The sequence below is a fragment of the Oncorhynchus mykiss genome, chromosome 23 (assembly GCF_013265735.2).
Source record: "Oncorhynchus mykiss isolate Arlee chromosome 23, USDA_OmykA_1.1, whole genome shotgun sequence".
Taxonomy (NCBI): Eukaryota; Metazoa; Chordata; class Actinopteri; order Salmoniformes; family Salmonidae; genus Oncorhynchus; species Oncorhynchus mykiss.
In genome coordinates this window covers 5,542,179-5,560,584 of record NC_048587.1, presented here as the reverse complement: position 1 = coordinate 5,560,584, position 18,406 = coordinate 5,542,179, and the positions used below count along the sequence as shown (strand labels likewise).

At 45.8% G+C, this 18,406-nt stretch overlaps 1 protein-coding gene across 6 annotated transcripts in view; it reads left to right on the top strand.

Annotated features, from left to right (window-relative positions):
* LOC110514830 (dedicator of cytokinesis protein 1) overlaps positions 1 to 18,406 on the top strand; it is a 538,819-nt gene that overhangs the window by 438,562 nt on the left and 81,851 nt on the right. For all 6 annotated transcript variants that reach the window (XM_036960808.1, XM_036960809.1, XM_036960806.1 and 3 more), the window contains 5 exons: positions 799 to 918; positions 2,716 to 2,805; positions 4,806 to 4,910; positions 16,191 to 16,332; positions 16,999 to 17,080. In XM_036960808.1, coding sequence (XP_036816703.1) covers positions 799 to 918; positions 2,716 to 2,805; positions 4,806 to 4,910; positions 16,191 to 16,332; positions 16,999 to 17,080 — 539 coding nt within the window. The remainder of the gene's footprint in view (positions 1 to 798; positions 919 to 2,715; positions 2,806 to 4,805; positions 4,911 to 16,190; positions 16,333 to 16,998; positions 17,081 to 18,406) is intronic.

Genomic DNA, 18,406 nt, shown 5'->3' with positions numbered 1-18,406 from the left:
TCCTCCTCCTCCTCCCACCTCCTCTCCTCCCTCCTCTCTTTTCCTCTCCTCCTCCCTCCCCTCTCCTTCCTCCTCTTTTCCTCTCCTCATCCCTCCTCTCCTCCCTCCTCTCTTTTCATCTCTCCTCTCCTCCTCTATTCTTCTCCTCCTCCCTTCTCTCTATTCCTCTCCTCCTCCCTCCTTTCCTCCTCCCTCCTCTCCTCCTCCTCCCTCCTCTCTCCTCCTCTTCTCCTCCTCTTCCCCTCCTCCCTCCTCCTCCCTCCTCTTCTCCTCCTCCCTCCTCTCCTTCTCTCTCCTCCTCTCCTCCCTCCTCTCCTCTTTCCTCTCCTCCTCCCTCCTCTCACTCTCTCTTTTCCTCTCCTCCTCCCTCCTCTCCTCCTCCCTCTTATCCTCCTCCCTCCTCTCCCTCCTCTCCTCTTTCCTCTCCTCCTCCCTCCTCTCACTCTCTCTTTTCCTCATCCTCCCTCCTCTCCTCCTCCCTCCTCTCACTCTCTCTTTTCCTCTCCTCCTCCCTCCTCTCCCTCCTCTCCTCTTTCCTCTCCTCCTCCCTCCTCTCTCTCTCTTTTCCTCTCCTCCTCCTCTCCCCACTGTAGATCAATGTTTAGCTCTATTGAGGAATCTGAATTCTGATATAGTCTGATAGAGTATACTGCTCAGCTACAGTTAATATTATACTATACAGGGTCTGTTCTATAGAGGTAACATGATCTGTATCTACAGGGTCTGTTCTATAGAGGTAACATGATCTGTATCTACAGGGTCTGTTCTATAGAGGTAACATGATCTGTGTCCCTGCAGTGGTCTGAGGAGCCGTGTGCAGCTCACCTGACCCAGAGAGACGGCTACCAGGCCTCCACACAAGGACAACTCAAGGACCAGCTCTACCAGGAGATCATCAACTTCTTCGACAAGGGCAAGGTACCTAGAGGGAGGAGGGTGATGGGAGGGGGGAGAGAGGGTGTGTATTAGAGAGAGAGAGATAGTGTGTGTGTTGGTGAGAAAGTGAGTGTTGGTGAGAGATTGAGAGGTGAGGAGGTGGTGAGAGGGGAGGTGGTGAGAGGGGAGGTGGTGAGAGAGGGGTGGTGGTGAGAGATGGAGGTGGTGAGAGAGAGGGGGGGTGGTGAGAGAGAGAGGGAGGTGTGAGAGAGAGTGGGGTGGTTGAGAGAGAGAGCGAGGGGTGAGAGAGAGGGGGGTGAGAGAGAGAGAGAGAGAGAGAGGTGTGAGAGAGAGGGAGGTGGTTGAGAGAGAGACCGAGGGGTGAGAGAGAGGGGGGGTGGGAGAGAGAGAGAGAGAGGTGGGGGGGGCTGAGAGAGAGAGAGAGAGAATGGGGTGGTGAGAGAGAGAGATGGGGGGGTGTCCAGAGAGAGCGAGAGAGAGAGGGGGAGTGAAAGAGATAGAGAGGGGGGGTGTCCAGAGAGAGTGTGTAGGTCTGGTGAGACTAAAGAGGTAGACAGAGTTAGTGAGCTGCACCTTTTTGTTCAGCGTGTTCCAGATGTTTTGGGACCTGTTCTATCTGATCCTCCTTCAACAGAGAGGCAACATGGAGACGCCTAAAACATCCCGTCTCTCCTCTATAAGCCCTCTATTGGCCCTCCTCTATAAGCCCTCTATTGGCCCTCCTCTATAAGCCCTCTATTGGCCTCCTCTATAAGCCCTCTATTGGCCTCCTCTATAAGCCCTCCTCCTCTGGAAGCCCTCTATTGGCCCTCCTCTATAAGCCCTCTATTGGCCCTCCTCTGGAAGCCCTCTATTGGCCCTCCTCTCTCTCCTCCTTGCCCCACCAACCACCTTCGCTTCTTCTCTCACTCTCCCTCCCATCATCCTCTCCCTCCCATCCTCCTCTCTCCCATCCTCCTCTCCCTCCCATCCTCCTCTCTCCCATCCTCCTCTCCCTCCCATCTTCCTCCCTCCATCCCCCTCTCCCCTCCTCCCTCCTATCCTCCTCTCTCCCTACATCCTCCCCTCTCCCTACATCTTCTCTCCCTCCATCCCATCCTCCTTTCTAACCTCCTCTCTCCACCCCCTCCTCTCCTGCCACCTCAGTATCACCATAAGCCACAAGACTGACAGACAGTCAGAGGGTAGGTCATGTGCCTGCATGATGCCATTCTATAAAAACAGGAGGAGCAGACCATTCTCAGATGACTCAATCTGGAGAAATATCTGTCTGTCTGTCCCATCTTCAGCAGAGCAAGGGACCGCAGGGGCTTTAGTCAGGAAGACCTCCCCGATGCTACTGAAGGTGGGGAGGGAGGAGGGGATGAGGTGGGAGGGAGGGGAGGAAGGAGAGGAGAGGATGAGGTGGGAGAGAGGGGGGGGGAGGGGATGAGGTGGGAGAGAGAGAGGGAGGGGAGGGAGGAGGGGATGAGGTGGGAGAGAGAGGGAGGGGAGGGAGGAGGGGATGAGGTGGGAGAGAGAGGGAGGGGAGGGAGGAGGGGATGAGGTGGGAGAGAGAGGGAGGGGGGGGGTGAGGTGGGAGAGAGAGAGGGAGGGGAGGGAGGAGGGGATGAGGTGGGAGAGAGAGGGAGGGGAGGGAGGAGGGGATGAGGTGGGAGAGAGAGGGAGGGGAGGGAGTAGTAGGCAGGACTGTCTACAGCTAAATACAATGACTAATATATATTGTTGTTCTCTCATATCCTGTGTGTGTGTGTGTGTGTGTGTGTGTGTGTGTGTGTGTGTGTGTGTGTGTGTGTGTGTGTGTGTGTGTGTGTTTAGATGTGGGAGGAAGCCATCGTACTAGGAAAGGAGCTGGCAGACCAGTATGAGAATGAGATGTTTGACTTTGAGCAGCTCAGTGCCTCCTTGGTAAGTTCACTCTAATCACATGGTATATTCTACCTGTATAGACACTGTCCTCTTGTTGTAGGAGACGTGGTATATTCTACTGGTATAGAAACTGTCATCTTGTTGTAGGAGACATGGTATATTCTACTGGTATAGAAACTGTCATCTTGTTGTAGGAGACGTGGTATATTCTACTGGTATAGAAACTGTCATCTTGTTGTAGGAGACGTGGTATATTCTACTGGTATAGAAACTGTCCTCTTGTTGTAGGAGACGTGGTATATTCTACTGGTATAGAAACTGTCATCTTGTTGTAGGAGACGTGGTATATTCTACTGGTATAGAAACTGTCCTCTTGTTGTAGGAGACGTGGTATATTCTACTGGTATAGAAACTGTCATCTTGTTGTAGGAGACGTGGTATATTCTACTGGTATAGAAACTGTCATCTTGTTGTTGGAGACGTGGTATATTCTACTGGTATAGAAACTGTCATCTTGTTGTAGGAGACGTGGTATATTCTACTGGTATAGAAACTGTCATCTTGTTGTAGGAGACGTGGTATATTCTACTGGTATAGAAACTGTCCTCTTGTTGTAGGAGACGTGGTATATTCTACTGATATAGAAACTGTCCTCTTGTTGTAGGAGACGTGGTATATTCTACTGGTATAGAAACTGTTCTCTTGTTGTAGGAGACGTGGTATATTCTACTGGTATAGAAACTGTCATCTTGTTGTAGGAGACGTGGTATATTCTACTGGTATAGAAACTGTCATCTTGTTGTAGGAGACGTGATATATTCTACTGGTATAGAAACTGTCATCTTGTTGTAGGAGACATGGTATATTCTACTGGTATAGAAACTGTCATCTTGTTGTAGGAGACGTGGTATATTCTACTGGTATAGAAACTGTCCTCTTGTTGTAGGAGACGTGGTATATTCTACTGGTATAGAAACTGTCATCTTGTTGTAAGAAACTGTCATCTTGTTGAAGGAGACGTGGTATATTCTACTGGTATAGAAACAGTCATCTTGTTGTAGGAGACGTGGTATATTCTACTGGTATAGAAACTGTCATCTTGTAGGAGACATGGTATATTCTACCTGTATAGAAACTGTCATCTTGTCATCTTGTTGTAGGAGACATGGTATATTCTACCTGTATAGAAACTGTCATCTTGTCATCTTGTTGTAGGAGACGTGGTATATTCTACTGGTATAGAAACAGTCATCTTGTTGTAGGAGACGTGGTATATTCTACTGGTATAGAAACAGTCATCTTGTTGTAGGAGACGTGGTATATTCTACTGGTATAGAAACAGTCATCTTGTTGTAGGAGACGTGGTATATTCTACTGGTATAGAAACTGTCATCTTGTAGGAGACATGGTATATTCTACCTGTATAGAAACTGTCATCTTGTTGTAGGAGACGTGGTATATTCTACTGGTATAGAAACTGTCATCTTGTTGTATGAGACGTGGTATATTCTACTGGTATAGAAACTGTCATCTTGTTGTAGGAGACATGGTATATTCTACTGGTATAGAAACTGTCATCTTGTTGTAGGAGACGTGGTATATTCTACTGGTATAGAAACTGTCCTCTTGTTGTAGGAGACGTGGTATATTCTACCTGTATAGAAACGGTCCTCTTGTTGTAGGAGACGTGGTATATTCTACTGGTATAGAAACTGTCATCTTGTTGTAGGAGACGTGGTATATTCTACTGGTATAGAAACTGTCCTCTTGTTGTAGGAGACGTGGTATATTCTACTGGTATAGAAACTGTCATCTTGTTGTAGGAGACGTGGTATATTCTACCTGTATAGAAACGGTCCTCTTGTTGTAGGAGACGTGGTATATTCTACTGGTATAGAACTCTATGTATTATCATATGGACAACACCTTGACATGGGGCTTTCAGTGTGTGCGTGTGCGTGTGTGTGTGTGTGTGTGTGTACACATGGTATTCTGCATCCAGTACATTGAGTCTTCCTGAAGGTTACTTCCTGTTACAGAGGAAGCAGGCTCAGTTCTACGAGAACATTGTGAAGGTGATCCGACCCAAGCCAGACTACTTTGCTGTGGGATACTACGGAGTGGGCTTCCCTTCCTTCCTCAGGGTAAGTAGTACCTGGGTCCTACACACACACACACAGGCTCAGCAACGCACACACACACAGTCCATAGTTCAACAGTCGATACATTACCTCAGCCAGTAGAATCCCCTGCCCCAGCCGTCAATACATTACCTTAGCCAGTAGAGTCCCCTGCTTCAACAGTCAATACATTACCTCAGCCAGTAGAGTCCCCTGCCCCAGCCTTCAATACATTATCTCAGCCAGTAGCGTCCCCTGCCCCAGCCGTCAATACATTACCTCAGCCAGTAGAGTCCCCTGCCTCGGCCAGTAGAGTCCCCTGCCTCGGCCAGTAGAGTCCCCTGCCTCGGCCAGTAGAGTCCCCTGCCTCGGCCAGTAGAGTCCCCTGCCTCGGCCAGTAGAGTCCCCTGCCTCGGCCAGTAGAGTCTGGCCAGTAGAGTTTATTATGGATCCCCATTAGTTCCTAGCTACTTGTTGTGTCAGAGGGTCAGCCTCTCACATCGTGTTACTGTCTGACCTAAACCTTCAGCTGGTTTTATTTGTTGTTATCTGCCCATGTGGTGAACAAATGATTGGTCTTCAGTCTTGGTCTTCAGTCACATCCGTACCTGGTCAAGTTACCATGTCAGTGTCCATGTAAATGGAAGGTGGAAAGAGTTGGGGCTATTGATCACCGTCTGGGTCACTGGTGTCTGGGTCACTGGTGTCTGGTTCACTGGTGTCTGGGTCACTGGGTCTGGGTCACTGGTGTCTGTGTCACTGGTGTCTGGGTCACTGGGTCACTGGTCTCTGGGTCTGGGTCACTGGTGTCTGGGTCACTGGTGTCTGGGTCACTGGTGTCTGGGTCACTGGGTCTGGGTCACTGCGCCTGGGTCACTGGTGTCTGGGTCACTGGTGTCTGGGTCACTGGTGTCTGGGTCACTGGTCTCTGGGTCACTGGTGTCTGGGTCTCTGGGTCACTGGTGTCTGGGTCACTGGTGTCTGGGTCTGGGTCACTGGTGCCTGGGTCACTGGTGTCTGGGTCACTGGTGTCTGGGTCACTGGGTCTGGGTCACTGGTGTCTGGGTCACTGGTGTCTGGGTCACTGGTGCCTGGGTCACTGGGTCTGGGTCACTGGTGTCTGGGTCACTGGTGCCTGGGTCACTGGTGTCTGGGTCACTGGGTCTGGGTCACTGGGGTCTGGGTTCGTGGTGTCTGGGTCACTGGTGTCTGGGTCACTGGTGTCTGGGTCACTGGTGTCTGGGTCACTGGTGTCTGGGTGTCTAGGTCACTGGGTATGGGTCACTGGGGGCTGGTGGTTTCTCCACGGTGTTAACGGAGGAAAGTTGTGTCACTGTGACCGACTGTCTCCTGTTCAACATGTTCCTGATTCTCTCACTTTTCCCAAGGCGTGTAATTGATTTCGGTCGTATTCGAGCTCTCCCGCGCGGGAGAGACTTCACTGTTTTGTCACGACGTCGTCCTCTTTCCAGAACATCTGTAAAGACGCTCCTTTAAGGAAGAGGCCTCGTCTGATCATTCCATTAGGGCTGTTGAAGACCGTGTTCACAAGGCTCCCCTCTAAACCCTTCCTCCTCTAGCAGGGCACAGCATCCATTACAGATTGAACAGCCAGGTGCTGCCTTTGTCTGTCTGGCTGTCTAAAATACCTTTATAGACTGGGTCCATCTATACACAGTCCTTCTGTTATCAGCTTTCTGGGGGACAGAGAGAGTGATGTGTGTCTGAAGGACAGAGAGAGTGATGTGTGTCAGGTTGACAGAGAGAGTGATGTGTGTCTGGTTGACAGAGAGAGTGATGTGTGTCTGGTTGACAGAGAGAGTGATGTGTGTCTGGTTGACAGAGAGAGTGATGTGTGTCTGGTTGACAGAGAGAGGGATGTGTGTCTGGGGGACAGAGTGAGGGATGTGTGTCTGGGGGACAGAGAGAGTGATGTGTGTCTAGGGGACAGAGAGAGTGATGTGTGTCTGGGGGACAGAGAGAGTGATGTGTGTCTGGAGGACAGAGAGAGTGATGTGTGTCTGGTGGACAGAGAGAGTGATGTGTGTCTGGTGGACAGAGAGAGTGATGTGTGTCTGGAGGACGGAGAGAGTGATGTGTGTCTGTTAGGAGGACAGAGAGAGTGATGTGTGTCTGGGGGACAGAGAGAGTGATGTGTGTCCGGAGGACAGAGAGAGTGATGTGTGTCTGGAGGACAGAGAGAGTGATGTGTGTCTGGGGGACAGAGAGAGTGATGTGTGTCTGGGGGACAGAGAGAGTGATGTGTGTCTGTTAGGAGGACAGAGAGAGTGATGTGTGTCTGTTAGGAGGACAGAGAGAGTTATGTGTGTCTTGGGGACAGCAAGAGTGATGTGTGTCTGGGGTATGTTGTCTATGACCAGCACCTGTCTACTGTAGACTACCTCATAGACCTCTCTACATCCTGTCTACTGTAGACTACCTCATAGACCTCTCTACATCCTGTCTACTGTAGACTACCTCATAGACTTCTCTACATCCTGTCTACTGTAGACTACCTCATAGACTTCTCTACAGCCGGTCTACTGTAGACTACCTCACAGACTTCTCTACAGCCGGTCTACTGTAGACTACCTCATAGACTTCTCTACAGCCGGTCTACTGTAGACTACCTCACAGACTTCTCTACAGCCGGTCTACTGTAGACTACCTCATAGACTTCTCTACAGCCGGTCTACTGTAGACTACCTCACAGACTTCTCTACAGACGGTCTACTGTAGACTACCTCATAGACTTCTCTACATCCTGTCTACTGTAGACTACCTCATAGACTTCTCTACAGCCGGTCTACTGTAGACTACCTCATAGACCTCTCTACATCCTGTCTACTGTAGACTACCTCATAGACTTCTCTACAGCCGGTCTACTGTAGACTACCTCATAGACTTCTCTACAGCCGGTCTACTGTAGACTACCTCATAGACCTCTCTACATCCTGTCTACTGTAGACTACCTCATAGACCTCTCTACATCCTGTCTACTGTAGACTACCTCATAGACTTCTCTACAGCCGGTCTACTGTAGACTACCTCATAGACTTCTCTACAGCCGGTCTACTGTAGACTACCTCACAGACTTCTCTACAGCCGGTCTACTGTAGACTACCTCACAGACTTCTCTACAGCCGGTCTACTGTAGACTACCTCACAGACTTCTCTACATCCTGTCTACTGTAGACTACCTCATAGACTTCTCTACAGCCGGTCTACTGTAGACTACCTCATAGACTTCTCTACAGCCGGTCTACTGTAGACTACCTCACAGACTTCTCTACATCCTGTCTACTGTAGACTACCTCATAGACTTCTCTACATCCTGTCTACTGTAGACCACCTCATAGACTTCTCTACAGCCGGTCTACTGTAGACTACCTCATAGACTTCTCTACAGCCGGTCTACTGTAGACTACCTTCTTGGAGCTAAAGATGCTTTACTTCCTGTTACAGAAAGGGGGGGAAGTCGTAAGAAATAAATGACTTCTCATATCTAATTCAGTGAGATGAAAACCTCAGCTTATTAGTATCAGCCCAGAAGTTATCATTACTGATCAGATACTGGAACAAAGACTGTGTCCCAAATGGAAGCCTATTCACTATATAGTGCACTTATTTTTGACCAGAACCCAATGGGCTTATTCAAAAGTAGTGCATTATATATAGGGAAACAGGCTGGGATTTGGGACACGGGAATATGCTGTGCAGTTTTTAAAGGGGACAATGTTCTTTCCCCCCCACGAATAAAATGGCAATTTACCACGGAGCATTAATCTTGTAAGGGCTGGAGAGAGTGTTTTTACCTTAATAGCTGCACAACAACATTAACTAAACTAGATTATTATTGCCAGCTAAAGTGGGTTAGTGTTTTGTGCCCTGGCCTCTACTGATCTCCAGTAAATCACTGATGTTCTGCACCAGATAGCCGTTACCCCTCTCACTGTCCTATTGGATTAGGGATGATAGTCTTTATCCCTCTCACTGTCCTATTGGACTAGGGATGATAGTCTTTATCCCTCTCACTGTCGTCCTATTGGACTAGGGATGATAGTCTTTATCCCTCTCACTGTCCTATTGGACTAGGGATGATAGTATTTATCCTCTCTCACTGTCCTTTTGGATTAGGGATGATAGCCGTTATCCCTCTCACTGTCGTCCTATTGGATTAGGGATGATAGCCGTTATCCCTCTCACTGTCGTCCTATTGGATTAGGGATGATAGTCTTTATCCCTCTCACTGTCGTCCTATTGGATTAGGGATGATAGTCTGTATCCCTCTCACTGTCCTATTGGATTAGGGATGATAGTCTTTATCCCTCTCACTGTCCTATTGGACTAGGGATGATAGTCTTTATCCCTCTCACTGTCGTCCTATTGGGCTAAGGATGATAGTCTTTATTCCTCTCACTGTCCTATTGGACTAGGGATGATAGTCTTTATCCTCTCTCACTGTCCTATTGGATTAAAGTAGTGCACTACTTATAACCAGAGCCTTCAAAAGTAGTGCACTACTTATAACCAGAACCTTCAAAAGTAGTGCCCTACTTATAACCAGAACCTTCAAAAGTAGTGCACTACTTATAACCAGAACCTTCAAAAGTAGTGCACTACTTATAACCAGAACCTTCAAAAGTAGTGCACTACTTATAACCAGAACCTTCAAAAGTAGTGCACTACTTATAACCAGAACCTTCAAAAGTAGTGCACTACTTATAACCAGAGCCTTCAGAAGTAGTGCACTACATAGGGGAAAGGGTGAAATGTGGAATGCGTTTGAGTGTGAAGAAGTGTGGACTTCATTCAGAATCCATATTATATTAAATTATAAAATAATGAACACTTAATGTAATATCAATCCTGGGCTCGAGTCGTTAGGGAAGTATTCATCGGAGGCTAATTGAGATACATTGTGTTTGCAGCGGTTTTTAGTGTCTTCTTCATGTTACTGTTTTGTATGTCAGTATCTCCCTGCCTCTGGGGGGGAGAAAAATCTATTATATTAAAAATATCATTGCATCCAATGAAGGCACTTTGCTTCTCTCCTTCCTTAAGAACACGTTGTAAACATTGCTGCTTAATTCAGCTGATGATGATGTATTTGTATCTAATGTGGAAGGCATTAGGATATTCTGTCATTAAAAAAAAAACTGAACACATGGGAAAAGCGGCATTTCTGGGAAATCGTCATTGGCTTTGATACTCTGATTGGTTAGAGACGAACCAATCGCTGATTAATGGATCAACAGACAGGACTTCTGGGAAGGCAGTCTGACTGAATGGATCAGGAGAAAGGACTTCTGGGAAGGCAGTCTGACTGAATGGATCAATAGAAAGGACTTCTGGGAAGGCAGACTGACTGAATGGAACAACAGAAAGGACTTCTGGGAAGGCAGTCTGACTGAATGGATCAACAGAAAGGACTTCTGGGAAGGCAGTTTGACTGAATGGATCAGGAGAAAGGACTTCTGGGAAGGCAGTCTGACTGAATGGATCAGGAGAAAGGACTTCTGGGAAGGCAGTCTGACTGAATGGATCAGGAGAAAGGACTTCTGGGAAGGCAGTCTGACTGAATGTACCAACAGAAAGGACTTCTGGGAAGGCAGTCTGACTGAATGTACCAACAGAAAGGACTTCTGGGAAGGCAGTCTGACTGAATGGATCAACAGAAAGGACTTCTGGGAAGGCAGTCTGACTGAATGGATCAGGAGAAAGGACTTCTGGGAAGGCAGTCTGACTGAATGGATCAGGAGAAAGGACTTCTGGGAAGGCAGTCTGACTGAATGGATCAGGAGAAAGGACTTCTGGGAAGGCAGTCTGACTGAATGGATCAGGAGAAAGGACTTCTGGGAAGGCAGTCTGACTGAATGTACCAACAGAAAGGACTTCTGGGAAGGCAGTCTGACTGAATGTACCAACAGAAAGGACTTCTGGGAAGGCAGTCTTACTGAATGGATCAGGAGAAAGGACTTCTGGGAAGGCAGTCTGACTGAATGGATAAATAGAAAGGACTTCTGGGAAGGCAGTCTGACTGAATGGATCAACAGAAAGGACTTCTGGGAAGGCAGTCTGACTGAATGGATCAGGAGAAAGGACTTCTGGGAAGGCAGTCTGACTGAATGGATCAGGAGAAAGGACGTCTGGGAAGGCAGTCTGACTGAATGGATCAGGAGAAAGGACTTCTGGGAAGGCAGTCTGACTGAATGGATCAGGAGAAAGGACTTCTGGGAAGGCAGTCTGACTGAATGGATCAGGAGAAAGGACGTCTGGGAAGGCAGTCTGACTGAATGGATCAGGAGAAAGGACTTCTGGGAAGGCAGTCTGACTGAATGGATCAGGAGAAAGGACTTCTGGGAAGGCAGTCTGACTGAATGTATCAACAGAAAGGACTTCTGGGAAGGCAGTCTGACTGAATGGACCAACAGAAAGGACTTCTGGGAAGGCAAACTGAATGTATCTAGCGATCGGTAGAGCAGGGGTATTAAATTAAGTACTTAATTCCTCCGTCTTTCTCTGACTTGTGTTCCGTCTGTTCCTGTAAAGCTGTGGTGTTTCTGTTTATCTCAGCGGCAGTGTTCAGGCTTTCCAAAAATTGTCTGAAAATATTTATCAAACTGTGTTCCAGCACTTTAAAATATAAGCTGTCACGTTCAATCACACCGAGTTCTCTCAGACGTACAGTGGGTTCTGTCCCAAACAGTACCGTATTCCTTATAGAGGGCACATTTTGAACAGGTTCCATAGGGCTCTAGTCGAAAGTAGTGCACTACGTAGGGAATAGGCTGCCATTTGGGACACTGGAAAAGCGTCTGAGTTTACTGACTGGGATAAACAAACAAAGTTTCCTCATCTCATACATTTTCAGGTATGTTTTGTCCTCTCCCCTTCAAACGGTGTGTTAGTTTCTACACACTCCTGTGACCTTAAGATGACGGCCTTGACATCTTAAGCACCGATTTAGCCTTGTCGTGTCCTTTACGTTCTTGGCTCATTGACTTTCATGGTTCATTGCTAAGATCATCGTTGGTTGATTGATATGGTTGATTGATATGGTTGATTGATATGGTTGATTGAAATGGTTGATTGAAATGGTTGATTGAAATGGTTGATTGAAATGGTTGATTGAAATGGTTGATTGAAATGGTTGATTGAAATGGTTGATTGATATGGTTGATTGAAATGGTTGATTGATATGGTTGATTGAAATGGTTGATTGAAATGGTTGATTGAAATGGTTGACTGATATGGTTGATTGAAATGGTTGATTGATATGGTTGATTGAAATGGTTGATTGAAATGGTTGATTGAAATGGTTGATTGAAATGGTTGATTGATATGGTTGATTGATATGGTTGATTGATATGGTTGATTGAAATGGTTGATTGAAATGGTTGATTGATATGGTTGATTGATATGGTTGATTGATATGGTTGATTGATATGGTTGATTGATATGGTTGATTGAAATGGTTGATTGAAATGGTTGATTGATATGGTTGATTGATATGGTTGATTGATATGGTTGATTGAAATGGTTGATTGAAATGGTTGATTGAAATGGTTGAATGAAATGGTTGATTGAAATGGTTGACTGATATGGTTGATTGATATGGTTGATTGAAATGGTTGACTGATATTTCTCCTGTATGTTTTATCGTGTTGAACCTAAGTCTCCATCGCTAACAAACAGACTTTGCATTCGTTTTCCCAGCATGCATTTGGAGATATTTTGGATTCCATTTATGGCCCCATAAACCCCTCTGCTGACAGCATGTTTAAATAATCTATGAATTTCATTCTCGATGCTGTTTGATTTTCTATTCTTCTTCTTATTGACTTCGTCGTGACACTAGTTTCTTGGCCGACTGTGTTTTTCCATTTACCAAAAAACAGTAATGAATTATTGACTAGCCGAAGTACGAGAACCGCCGTTTTCTGTTGTTGCTTCTTTTCGCCTCCTCTGTGATAGACTGTGATTTCCTTTCTCTGTCAGAATGGTGCATTCTGGGAGCTGAGTAATGAGCACCATGACATTGAGAGGAACACACACACACACGGCGATAGAATGGGAGGCAGGTAGCCTAGCGATTAGAGCGTTGGGCCAGTAACCGAAAGGTCGCTGGTTCGAATACCCAAGGTGAAAAACCTGTCTGTGTCCTTTGAGCAAGGCACTTAACCCTAATTGTCTCCAGGGGCTGACCCTGTAGGTAGACCGTCATGGTCAATAAGAATTTGTTCTTAACTGACTCGCCTAGTCAAATAATGAATGTTTAAACGGTAGTGTGTGTGATAGAAGCTTTATCTGAGGTCCCACATGTAATAGACCAGCGATATCCTGGTTTTACCACAGTGTTTCTGATTCTATAGTATAGAATATTCAAAAACAAAATATGCTAATTTTCCCAACCGCAGTGAGTTTCCACCAAACAGAGTTTTTTTTTTTTTAATTGCTGCATGGTAACATACACATTAGGTCCTAATCTATGGATTTCACATGACTGGGAATACAGATATGTATTTTGTTGGTCACAGATACCGTTAACAAAACGGGCCTCGCAACGGGCCTCAGGATCTCGTCAAGGTATCTACGGACAACGCAATTGTGTCCGTTGTCCGTAGCTTGTGCCTGCCCCATACCATAACCCCAAACGCCACTCTGTTCACAACGTTGACATCAGCAAACCGCTCGCCCACACGACACCATACACGTGGTCTGTGGTTCTAAACCCAGTTGGACTTATTGACTAATTCTCTAAAACGACATTGGAGGCGGCTTATGGTAGAGAAATTAACATTGCATTCTCTGGAAACAGCTCTGGTGGACATTCCTGCAGTCAGCATGCCAATCGCACACTCCCTCAAAACATGAGACATCTGTGGCATTGTGTTTGTGTGACAAGACTGCACATTTTAGAGTGGGCTTTTATTGTCCCCGGCACAAGGTGCACCTGTGTAATGATCATGCTGTTTAATCAACTTCTTGATATGCCACACCTGTCAGGTGGATGGATTATCTTGGCAAAGGAAAATCTCACTAAAAGTAATGTAAGCAAAATTGTACACAACATTTGAGAGAAATAAGCTTTTTGTGCGTATGGAACATTTCTGGGATGTTTTATTTCAGCTCATGAAACACAGGACCAACACTTTACATGTTGGGTTTATATTTTTAGTTCAGTGTAGTTTGTCCGTCTTCAATGTTCCCTCTTATTATGGGGGCACTGAGCTAATTTCTGGTCTTATGAGCGGAAACTGGAGGCTGTCTCCTTACAGTTTTAGACAGTAGCCAATAGGCTGTGTCCTTACAGTTTTAAATAGTAGCCAATAGGCTGTACCCTGACAGTTTTAGATAGTAGCCAATAGGCTGAACCCTTACAGTTTTAGACAGTAGCCAATAGTATACCCTTACAGTTTTAGACAGTAGCCAATAGTATACCCTTACAGTTTTAAACAGTATCCAATAGGCTGAACCCTGACAGTTTTAGATAGTAGCCAATAGGCTGTACCCTTACTGTTTTAGACAGTAGCCAATAGGCTGTATCCATACAGTTTTAGACAGTAGCCAATAGGCTGAACCCTGACAGTTTTAGACAGTAGCCAATAGGCTGTATCCTTACTGTTTTAGACAGTAGCCAATAGGCTGAACCCTTACAGTTTTAGACAGTAGCCAATAGGCTGTATCCATACAGTTTTAGACAGTAGCCAATAGGCTGAACTCTTACAGTTTTAGACAGTAGCCAATAGGCTGAATCCTTACAGTTTTAGATAGTAGCCAATAGTATACCCGTACAGTTTTAGACAGTAGCCAATAGGCTGTGTCCTTACAGTTTTAGACAGTAGCCAATAGGCTGTGTCCTTACAGTTTTAGACAGTAGCCAATAGGCTGCATCCTGACAGTTTTAGACAATAGCCAATGGGTTATTGTGGCTATTGGAGCATAATGTAGACAATCCCATAACATTTCCACATGGAAATAGCTGTTGATTTCAGTGCTATAGTCTACAGTAGTCTATATATAATGTTTAATGCAGGTCTATAGTAGTCTATACCCCAGCCAATAGAATTATACTCTGTTGTGCTCTGCCCACAACTAAATCACAGGCTCAATCTTGGAAAGTTAGATTTGTTTTGGTTTGTTGCATTGAAAAGGGACTGATATAATGTTTAATCGATCTATATAGTGCAAACTAATGGAGCGAACTCAGCGAAGTCCAATCTCTCGTCTCTCTGCGCCATGGCAATTCTTCTGCGCGGCAATTCATGCGCAGAAAGCATCAGCGTATGTGACATTAGGGAGAAAAACAAAGTTCAAAGCCTGTTGAGCGCAGAACAGGGTTCAAAGCCTGTTGAGCGCAGAACAGGGTTCAAAGCCTGTTGAGCGCAGAACAGGTTTCAAAGCCTGTTGAGAGCAGAACAGGGTTCAAAGCCTGTTGAGAGCAGAACAGGGTTCAAAGTCTGTTGAGAGCAGAACAGGGTTCAAAGCCTGTTGAGAGCAGAACAGGGTTCAAAGCCTGTTGAGCGCAGAACAGGGTTCAAAGCCTGTTGAGAGCAGAACAGGGTTCAAAGTCTGAGAACAGAACAGGGTTTAAAGCCTGTTGAGAACAGAACGGGGTTCAAAGCCTGTTGAGAGCAGAACAGGGTTCAAAGTCTGCTGAGAACAGAACAGGGTTCAAAGTCTGTTGAGAACAGAACAGGGTTCAAAGCCTGTTGAGAACAGAACAGGGTTCAAAGCCTGTTGAGCCTATTGTTTCTCTGTTTTCACACCAGTTCACTGGTAATAACTCTCACTGTTCACTGACGTAGCAGAAGGAAGAGACACTGTTTACTGACGTAGCAGAAGGAAGAGACACTGTTTACTGACGTAGCAGAAGGAAGAGACACTGTTTATATGACGTAGCAGAAGGAAGACATGAGTTTTGATCAGACCAAGGACTTAACCCCTGTTCTTGGCCGTTTGTATCAGACAATACGTTCACTACATCCCAGTAAAGTCATGTGGTTTACACAATACACAAGATCCAACACCCATTCAACCCCATATCACACTGTGTCTGCAGTGTTATGCCGCCCTGTTGGGCCAGTTCAGTGTGTGTGTGTGTGTGTGTGTGTGATCTGTGTTCGTCACTAGTCCAGTGTAGTGAAGCAAGGCAGGGTGAAATTGAGTTGCCTCGGTGGAGAACCCTCACCCCCCCGGAGCCCAGCGTGGCTTCGACTGTGCCCACAAAGCATGTTCTGGTGGTCAAACAGAAGTGGTGTAAACCCCCCCACAACGTTCGCTCTGTTTTTCCCCTCTCAGAACAAGATGTTCATCTATAGGGGGAAGGAGTACGAGAGGAGAGAGGACTTTGAGGCCAGACTGCTCACCCAGTTTCCCAACGCGGACAAGATGAAGACGACCACGCCGCCCGGCGAGGACATCAAGACCTCTTCCTCACAGTGTATCCTTACCACAGAGATAACAGTCAAGGCAGCCAGCAGAGGACTGGCCACCCATCGGAGCCTGGTTCCTCTCTAGGTTTCTTCCTAGAGTTCCGGCCTTTCTAGGGAGTTTTTCCTAGCCACTGTTCTTCTGCCTCTGCATTGCTCTCTGGGGTTTTAGGCTGGGTTTCTGTACAGCACTGCTGATGTAAAATGGGCTTGATAAAATAAAATGTGACAGACAGACATCAGGAACTATCCCTGACAGTGTATACTTATCACAGAGATTACAGTCAATCAATCAATCAATCAATTATATTTATAAAGTCCTTTTCCCATACATCAGCAGTCTTCACAAAGTGCTTCACCTCCACCATCTACACACGTTAACCCCACACACATTCAGAAGACCGGGAGGGTCTAAGCATGACTTTAGTTTGTATGGTAGAGCATCTCCTACTTTACAGTAGTGTTCTGTTGTAGTTGACCTCATTGTGACCAGTTTGTTTATATTCAACACTTCCATATTTCCTCTTTAACGACTGGGAGGGTCTAAGCATGACTTTAGTTTGTATGGTAGAGCATCTCCTACTTTACAGTAGTGTTCTGTTGTAGTTGACCTCATTGTGACCAGTTTGTTTATATTCAACACTTCCATATTTCCTCTTTAACGACTGGGATGGAAGGCATCCAGTGTTTCACCGTCAAGCCTGTTCTAGAACTCCCTTCAAAGTTCCAGAACAAACCCGTCTCTGAGCAGATCGTCAGGTATGTATCTGTCCTGTCTGCCTGTCTGTCTGTCTGTCTGTCTGTCTGTCTGTCTGTCTGTCTGTCTGTCTGTCTGTCTGTCTGTCTGTCTGTCTGTCTGTCTGTCTGTCTGTCTGTACGGAGGTGTTTACATCATGTATGGGTGGGTTACGTCCGGACTACAGTCCATCTGAGTGACATATTAATGCATATTACTACTTGATGAAAATGTCTTATTTCGTTTCATCCTTTGCATTCTCTGAGTAGTACTGTATCTCCTGTTATATTAGTCCTGAACTAAATGAGATGGAGTCAGGTACTGTATCTCCTGTTACATTAGTCCTGAACTAAATGAGATGGAGTCAGGTACTGTATCTCCTGTTACATTAGTCCTGAACTAAATGAGATGGAGTCAGGTACTGTATCTCCTGTTATATTAGTCCTGAACTAAATGAGATGGAGTCAGGTACTGTATCTCCTGTTATATTAGTCCTGAACTAAATGAGATGGAGTCAGGTACTGTATCTCCTGTTACATTAGTCCTGAACTAAATGAGATGGAGTCAGGTACTGTATCTCCTGTTACATTAGTCCTGAACTAAATGAGATGGAGTCAGGTACTGTATCTCCTGTTATATTAGTCCTGAACTAAATGAGATGGAGTCAGGTACTGTATCTCCTGTTATATTAGTCCTGAACTAAATGAGATGGAGTCAGGTACTGTATCTCCTGTTATATTAGTCCTGAACTAAATGAGATGGAGTCAGGTACTGTATCTCCTGTTATATTAGTCCTGAACTAAATGAGATGGAGTCAGGTACTGTATCTCCTGTTACATTAGTCCTGAACTAAATGAGATGGAGACAGGTACTGTATCTCCTGTTACATTAGTCCTGAACTAAATGAGATGGAGTCAGGTACTGTATCTCCTGTTATATTAGTCCTGAACTAAATGAGATGGAGTCAGGTACTGTATCTCCTGTTATATTAGTCCTGAACTAAATGAGATGGAGTCAGGTACTGTATCTCCTGTTATATTAGTCCTGAACTAAATGAGATGGAGTCAGGTACTGTATCTCCTGTTATATTAGTCCTGAACTAAATGAGATGGAGTCAGGTACTGTATCTCCTGTTATATTAGTCCTGAACTAAATGAGATGGAGACAGGTACTGTATCTCCTGTTATATTAGTCCTGAACTAAATGAGATGGAGTCAGGTACTGTATCTCCTGTTACATTAGTCCTGAACTAAATGAGATGGAGACAGGTACTTTATCTCCTGTTATATTAGTCCTGAACTAAATGAGATGGAGTCATGTACTGTATCTCCTGTTACATTAGTCCTGAA